General features: G+C 37.6%; 1 protein-coding gene and 1 long non-coding RNA gene across 2 annotated transcripts; both read right to left on the bottom strand.

Moving 5' to 3' along the window:
- Positions 1-247: 247 nt before the first annotated feature.
- On the bottom strand, positions 248-1,118 carry LOC139900765 (uncharacterized). Its single transcript, XM_071883519.1, has 2 exons — positions 370-1,118; positions 248-266 (listed from the first exon to the last, which is right to left on the bottom strand). The coding sequence occupies exons 1-2, from the start codon at positions 1,116-1,118 to the stop codon at positions 248-250; spliced, it is 768 nt and encodes a 255-aa protein (XP_071739620.1).
- Positions 1,119-1,783: 665 nt separating this feature from the next.
- Positions 1,784-4,663, bottom strand: LOC139897169 (uncharacterized). The gene is made up of 3 exons (XR_011776455.1): positions 4,238-4,663; positions 3,877-4,017; positions 1,784-3,622 (listed from the first exon to the last, which is right to left on the bottom strand). It is a non-coding gene; the product is annotated as an uncharacterized lncRNA (long non-coding RNA).
- Positions 4,664-8,907: the final 4,244 nt, after the last annotated feature.

Below are 8,907 nucleotides of genomic sequence, written 5' to 3'. Positions count from 1 at the left end.
GTGTTGCCCGGGTCATCAAAAGAGAGAGTGTTGAATAGTTGTGGGAGAGCTGTGGGTTGAGTTGTTGAAAACCAGTCCCATGGAGGAGTGGGCTGTTCTGAACCAGCAAATGCGGTACCTGATGAGGTCGAATGGCCTTCACGGGTTGGAACAATAGGTGATTGTGGTCCAGTGTAAAAAGCAGCAGGTGATGGGCCAATAGATCTGATAGGCTGGTTTGCACGAGGTGCCCGACTAGGTGGTGGGCCTAGCAAACTCCTAGTGACCTGATTATACACGGTCCGAGAAGGAGCAGGCCACGAATGAGTGTGATTTTGAACCGGTGGTGGTATGTACACCCATCCATAACGAGAGGGCTGCTGCGCTAACGGTTGTTGTGGTTGTCGGCGATCATTTCGACGACCGTTATTGCGGTTCCTGTTTTGACCAGAAGGTTGACTCGTATGTAACACGGTAGAGGAAGATGAGTTTTCAGTAATGTGAGATGATATCAGTCGTGGTTCTTCACCAAGAAGATAAGCACGAGTTTCCAACCAAGTGGGTAACTTTTTGCGTAAACGGAGATTCATAGCAACATTTTCCCATTTGCATGGTAACCCATTTAGAGTGTAAGCAACTAAGGTGTTCTCTGCCACTTTTGCATCAATATTTTCAAGAAGATCAGCAATTATTTTTATTTTGGTGCAATACTCATCGATCTTCATGTTTCCAAGTTTAATTGTGCACAGCTCATTTTGAAGTTGTATAACTTTGGCATCCTTATTCACACGGAAGTGATTTTCGAGACTAAGCCACGCCTGACGAGCTGTAGTATTTCTTTTGATGATATTTTGGAGAAGGGATTGAGTTATAGTGCCATAAATCCAGTTCTTGACGATAGAGTCAAGTTTCTTCCATTCAGAATCAGTGGGTGGAGCTTTGATGGGATCAGTAGCATTGGGGTCGTATGTATCATCAATATGATCGATGACATCAAAGCCAATGCAATGAGACGTGAAGAGCTCACACCATGCATCATAGTTGAGCTCATCAAGATTAAGAAGGAGAGGGACGTGAGACTTGATGTTTGTGACTCCATAAGCTTTATGGAGGGGAGTGGATGAAGTAGAGATGCTCATGGTGATATTCAAAGTATTTGCAGAGAGTTACAGTGGGGAAAAATAAAATAATGGAAGCATGCAATGTGAAGAATATACGTAATATGGTATGGTGTTTTAGAGTGAGAAAAGTAGATGTAATTGAGTTTGGTTGAATATTTGAGAAAAGGGGTGAGGCTTAAATAATTGAATTGAAAAAGAAAGCCTGTGGGTTCGTGAGATGGAAACAAAAGAGGAGGTAATTATACCGTAATTGGTGGTTGATAAATCTTGATGGATAGAAGATGAAAGAATATTATATTCAAGGTAATGATTAAATGGAAAATTAGAATAAATTGAAGAATATTGTAGTAGGTAGAGATCGGTGGGTGATTGAAAATAGGATAGAAGACAAATGAGAGTTGTAGTGAGAGTGGGGAACAAAATGATGTGGAAAGAAAATGCTTTGGGGAAAGGAAAATAAAGATGAAGAGAATGAGGACTGAGTGAGGATTAGGCAGTGGAAGAAAGAGGAAGGTAAGAAGAATAGCTGGCTGATACCATGATATTGAATGGATTTCTGTATATCTCTCATTCACCAAATACACATATTTATAGAGTTACAATAAGAGGGCCTTCATGGGCCAATATACAATGGACTACATATGAGCTAATCCTATAAAGTTATACATACACTAACAATTACAAGATACTACGTTGGGGTCTGAATGACTTACATACTTTTTATGCAACATAACGTCGAAAGAGCCCACTAACGACCAATAAGTAAGACAACAAATTTAAATGGGAAGTTAACATTGTTGGTCGAGTTGATACAAATTTTAGTCTCAAAACATGTCCGTCCTCTGAATCCACTTTCTAACGCCTATGTCATCTTTAATATCAAACTTACCTTCAACAACTCTCCTTTCATCTTTATTAAAGCCTCAAATTAGATTTGTAAAGAGTTACGATGAAACCTACATATAACATCAATAACCCGATGTATTGTTTATAAATGCACTTACGCCATTCAATTCCTTCGCAGCAATACTGAGTTTTATATCCCATGGATACTTTTCTATCAGCTTGTTCACCTGAATGTATCTCGGGAATAAAAATCTCAGTATTGCCTCAAAGGCAATGAATGCGGTAAGTGCATCTATGACCCATTTTTTTGGGTTATTGATGTTATGTGTTGTTTTAATTGTAATGTATTACAAATTGAACTTGAGGCTTTATTGAAGATGAAAAGAGAGTTTTTAAAGGTAAATTTGATATTAAGGATGACATTTAGGTAGGTGTTGAAAATTGGATTCAGAGGACGGACATGTTTTCCTGAGTAAGATATGTACCAAATGTGGACCGAAAATGTTAACCGCCCAATTTAAATTTGTTGTTCTTACTTACTGGTCGTTAGTGAACTTTTTCGAACTTATGTTGCATAATAAGAACACGAGTCATTTACATTCCAACGTCGTATCTTGTAAGAGTCATTAGAATCATAGCTCACTATGGACTCACTATTTAGTGTTTTTATGAATTTATGTTTATAAAATTATCGGGTCCAAGTTTTACGTTAGCTCCGTCACTATTTTATACAAGGTCCACTATACTCTGGTGAATAATATATATGTAAGGGATTCCACGATGAAACACTACTTTGAGTGCGGTTTTATATGGTCCAGATCAGCAGGTCCTACCTTTGATTTTCGTCTCAGCTAACAGGAGCCCCGATCAATGTGGCGATCGAGAGGTCGAATGTAAGAATTCATGTTCCTTTACAGAACAAGAGAAAGTTATTTAATCAAAAGGAGGCTGGCCTGTAGCAGAGTTACGGAAGGACTAGATACATAGGTGTATTTGACCCATTAGCCTATAACAGATTTATTTAGGTAACAGAGGTGATTATAGAGTTGTAATATAAATGTATGCAACCACTTTTTAGGAGGTAAGGGTGAACCGAAAAACTTTGTATTAAGAATTAATGTTTTAACTATGACTACAAACTCTAGATTACTAATATTTATTCTACGAATTTGCGTAAAGCGATTTTGGACGTGAAACATTTTATTTGATTTATCCTAAAGACCATACGTGTTGAATACGACCTGAGGACATTGATTATGAAGTGCATGTGTGACCACATGCTCTGGTTGCTCAGACCTTGCAGCTGCTAGAGCTGAGATGGCAGCTGCTTTTGTTAGAAAATATAAAAAGAAGACTTAGCTTATTTTTGGGATCAGATTCACATCATTTCCCTCGGTATTCTACAGCCAAATGACAGCAAATCACAGCAACTCTTTCCTTGTTTACAAAAGGCTCCTTGCCTTGTTTAGGATATAGCCGTTACAGCCTTTGCATATAAAATGCAGGCTCCTTTGTACATTGTAAATCAATTCAAGCATTATCAAATAATCAATAATAAGATCAATTTACAATTCTCATTCTCAATATGGCATCAGAGCAGATCTGTTGATCCTAGGATCAAAAACAGCCTTTTTCTTTCGAAAATTCATCATCTGCCTTTCAATTAGCTATCATGTCTGATCCAAACAACAATCAATTAGCTATCACTGAATTAACTAGCCAATTGGCTAAGTTACTTCAAACCAATATGGAATCACAATCATCAAGGCTTCCTGATTCATTGAAGATCAGTTTTAGCCTCAATAATTCAAATTTTGCATTATGGTCAAGGATGATTAAGGTTGCAATTGGAGGAAAGTCCAATGCCCTCCTTAATCATCTAACCGATGACCCACCAGTTATCAAAGATAAAAAATGGGAATAAGAAGACCTGGTTGTTTTTTCATGGATCATCCAGAACATTGAGCCTCAAATAGCAAGCAACCTGACTCAATTCCCAACAGCAAAAACTCTTTGGAATGCCCTTGTTACAACGTATAGCTCAGGAAAAGACAAGCTGCAAACCTTCGATCTCCATGTCAAAGCAAACAACATCAAACAAGAAGGTAAGTCAGTAGAAGAATTATGGCTTCAATTACAAGGTATATGGGGAGAGATTGAGATGAGGGATCCAAATCCCATGGAACATCCAAATGATATTGTTAAGTATAATAATATCAGATCTGAACAAAAATTGTTCCAATTTTTAAACGCATTAGATCAAAAGCAAGATAATATAAAAAGAGAATTACTCAGAATCGAACCTTTACCATCTGTGGAAGGAGCATACGCTGCCATCCGTAAAGAAAATGCCCACCAAACTATATTTGGTAATCGAACCGACGCTCCTACCCACTCCGGCATCACCTCAGGTCTTCTTGCTCCGGCATCGAAGTCAAAAGACAACGATGGTCATGGCTGTTTTCCAAAAAACCAACGCCGGTCAGACTACTCGTCATCATCCCGGGACAAAGATAATCTGAAGTGCAGCGAGTGTGGTATGAAAAGGCATACTAAGGAGCAGTGTTTTAAACTGGTTGGATACCCTGAGTGGTGGAACGATGGCCATAAAAAGGGCAAAGCAGCGATTGTAACACCGACGGCGGCAACCGGAGGTAACCAGGAGGCCAACAACTCCGGCACCACCGCCGGATTCGGATTAATTGCAGAGACAACAGAAGCAGGTAAGTTCGGGTTGGGGACGACGAAGGAAAAAATAGGGTTAGGGATTTTATCCCCAATTGCAGACACTTTTTTATCCAATGACCCCTCTTTTAATCATAATGTTAAAATCAAACCCATGGATTGTCCAATTTTATTAAAAGACCCCTCTTGTAGCAGTCCTTTACCTGAACAGTCCTATAATAATGAAAATAATAATAATAATAATAATAATAATAATAATAATAATAATAATAATAATAATAATAATAATAATAATAATAATAATAATAATAATAATAATAATAATAAATGTTTTTTTTAAAAATAATAGTTCTATACAAAACCCTAATAAAACCTTTTTTAAAAATAATGTTTCCTATACTAATATTGTTTCAAATACACAAATAAATAACGGATGGATTATTGATAGTGGTGCTACGGACACCATGACTTTTGCTGAAAAAGATATTTGTCTTAACTCAAAACCCAATAAACACAAAATTGAAACTGCAAATGGAGGGGTTATCCAAGTCAAAGGGGGAGGTACTGTGGAAATATCCTCAACACTAAGACTTAAGAATTGTTTATATGTTTCCGCTCTTTCTCACAAATTATTATCTGTTAGTCACGTAACCAAAGAACTTAATTGTACCGTACTATTACACCCAACGTTCTGTATCTTACAGGACATCAGAACAGGGGAGATCATTGGTCGTGGTACTGAGCGTGATGGGTTATATTATGTTGACGAAGTTACTCAAGATGGTACTGTTATGCTAGCTCATGGGACTCCTGATAGACAAGCTTGGTTATGGCATAGGCGTCTCGGTCATCCTTCTTCTAGTTATTTAAATGTTTTATTTCCCAAGTTATTTTCCTCGAATAAAACTCTTGAGTGTGAAACATGTATTTTGGCCAAAAGCCATCAAAACTCCTATAAAACTAGTAATACAAAAACTGAACAACCTTTTGCTCTAATTCATTCTGATGTTTGGGGACCCGCAGGAGTCAATGGGGGACATAACTTTCGATATTTTCTTTTATTTATTGATGATTGTACTCGTATGACATGGACGTACTTTTTAAAAACTAAATCTGAAGTTTTTGACAAATTCACTTTGTTCTTTAACATGATTCAAACACAATTTTCTAGTAAAATTCAAATTCTTAGGTCTGACAATGGTAGTGAGTTTGTCAACACCCAAATGGATCTTTTTTGTAAACAACATGGCATTATTCATCAAACTACGTGCCCATACACCCCATAACAAAATGGGGTAGCTGAAAGAAAAATTCGGATCCTCTTAGAAATAACTCGCGCTCTTATGATTGAATCAAAGGTTCCCAAATCTTTTTTGCCGGAAGCCCTGGCCACCGCCACTTATCTTGTTAACCGACTTCCTACTCGAGCCCTTGACCTTAAAAACCCCCTAGAAGCTTTAACCAAATTCTACAAACCTCCTTCAAACCTTACTCTTAAACCACGAATATTTGGATGCTCTGTATTTTTTCATATACCCAAAAATGAACGAACCAAACTTGATGCTTGCGCTGAAAAATGTGTCTTTATCGGGTATGGAGTAAACCAAAAAGGATATCGATGTTACAACCCTAAGAAAAAACACATGTTTACTACAATGAATTGTGATTTCTTGGAAACCGAGTACTTCTATGCTACCCAACACACAAGTCAGGGGGAGACGACATCCAATGACAATGTGAGTTGGCTAGACATACCATCATCAGAAGAAGTCACTCATAACATCCCATCTATCAGTACTACAACTGAAGATCCCCCCGACAACCCTCAGGTAAGTACGGAGTTTATTGAAACTGATACTACTAATCTTGAAAATGAAAGAAATGTATCAGTATAGGAAAATTCTGCAGGTCAACCCGATTTTCAAACTGAACTTGAACCACAAAATGAGAATGAACCACAAACTGAACCTGAACAACAAACACAACCTCATTCTGTTCTCCCTCCAAGAGCCAACCGAGGAGTTTCGCCGAAAAGATACTCACCAGAAATAGAACCTTTGAGATCAAGATATCCAATGGCGAATATTGTCAAAGGAAACTTGTCAACAAAGGTCAAACAGTTCACTTCCGCATTATACTCTGAAGAAATTCCAAATTCGGTGGAACAAGCCCTAAAATCAGCTCACTAGAGAAAAGCAATGGAAATTGAAATGGAGGCTCTCAAAGCAAACAACACATGGGAAATATGTGTTCTACCCGAATCAAAGAAACCAGTTGGTTCTCGATGGGTCTTTACAATTAAACATAAAGCTGATGGTACAGTTGAAAGATACAAAGCTAGACTTGTAGCCAAAGGATATACTCAAACTTATGGTATTGATTACTCAGAAACTTTTTCACCAGTAGCAAAAATCGATACCATTAGAGTCCTCTTTTTAGTAGCTGCAAACAAAGATTGGCCACTTCATCAGTGCGACGTAAAAAATGCCTTTTTACATGGAGAACTTAAGGAAGAAGTTTACATGGAAGGACCTCCTGGCTTCACATCAGACTTCAAAGAAAGGGAAGTTTGTCGCCTAAAAAAATCTCTTTACGGGTTAAAACAATCCCCACGGGCATGGTTTGGGCGTTTTACTATAGCAATGAAAAGTTATGGTTTTAAACAAAGCAACGCTGATCATACTTTATTTCTAAAGAAACGAAACAACCTTATCACATGTCTCATAATTTATGTTGATGACATGATTATTACTGGAAATGATCAAGAGGAAATTTCAAAATTAAAGACAAATTTATTTAAAGAATTTGAAATGAAAGACTTGGGAGGGCGTAAATATTTTCTAGGGATTGAAGTTTTAAGATCAAATAAGGAAATCTTTATTTGTCAAAAGAAATATATACTTGACCTCCTTGCTGAAACAGGTATGATCGACTTCAAACCAGCTGACACACCGATGATTCCGAATCAAAGATTATACATGGAAAAAGATGTCGACTTAGCTGACCGAGGTCTATACCAAAGAATAGTAGGAAAGCTCATTTATCTCGCTCACACTCGTTCAGACATAGCACACGCTGTAGGGGTTGTTAGTTAATTCATACATCAACCTCAACACCAACATATGGAAGCTGTATGGAGAATAATCAAATACTTGAAAGGAACAGTTGGAGATGGGGTATTATTCAGCAAAAACAATCACCTAGAAACCCAAATTTACACTGATGCAGGGTACGGGGGAGAAAAAGGAGACAGGAAATCAACCTCTGGGTACTTTGCTCTCGTCGGGGGTAATTTGGTCACATGGAAAAGCAAGAAACAAAAAGTTGTAGCCTTATCAAGTGCTGAAGCCGAATTTAGAGGGATTGCTAGAGGTGTTATAGAAGCTCTGTGGATTAAGAAACTCTTAACAGAAATTGGGTTTCCTCCTAGTGAGCCTATCAGGATCATGTGTGATAACGAAGCAGCTATAGCTATCTCCGAAAACCCAGTTCAACACGATCGAACCAAGCATATAGAAATTGATAGACACTTCAACAAAGAGAAACTTGAGACATATATTATCTCTCTTCCATTCATGAGATCTGAAGACCAGCTACCAGACATCCTAACAAAGTCAGTCAATGGAAGACTCTTCAAAGACGTTCTCTTCAAGTTAAATATCGAGAATCCCACTATTTAACTTGCGGGAGAGTGTTAGAAAATAAAAAAAGAAGACTTAGCTTATTTTTGGGATCAGATTCACATCATTTCTCTCAGTATTCTACAGCCAAATGACAGCAAATCACATCAACTCTTTCCTTGTTTACAAAAGGCTCCTTGCCTTGTTTAGGATATAGCCGTTACAGCCTTTGCATATAAAATGCAGGCTCCTTTGTACATTGTAAATCAATTCAAGCATTATCAAATAATCAATAATATGACCAATTTACAATTCTCATTCTCAATAGCTTTAGCTTCAGCCTCCATTGTCATTAAGGACAAGCTGTATGTGTGTATGTTACATAAATTAAAAGCATGATTTAGTGAAATCAGACAGTACACATTTTGGTAAATTGAATTTACTAGGTTGAAAGTGGAAGTTATCTTTGATAATCTAGAACGGATTTGGTGAGTGTGGAGTACACGTTCGCCAAAGGGTTAAAATATAGCTTAAGTCGGATTTGCTTTGAAAGAGTGCAAATTACAAGGTGGTTGTCCAGGTAAAAGTGCGCCGCACCAAATATGAAAATGTGCCGCACTTTCAGGCTTGAAGGGACCATTTCGTTAACACAAAGT

This window comes from Rutidosis leptorrhynchoides, chromosome 3, assembly GCF_046630445.1.
Source record: "Rutidosis leptorrhynchoides isolate AG116_Rl617_1_P2 chromosome 3, CSIRO_AGI_Rlap_v1, whole genome shotgun sequence".
In the NCBI taxonomy this organism is placed as follows: Eukaryota; Viridiplantae; Streptophyta; class Magnoliopsida; order Asterales; family Asteraceae; genus Rutidosis; species Rutidosis leptorrhynchoides.
The sequence above is the reverse complement of the archived record's forward strand: the minus strand, read 5'-3'. Positions and strand labels throughout refer to the sequence as shown.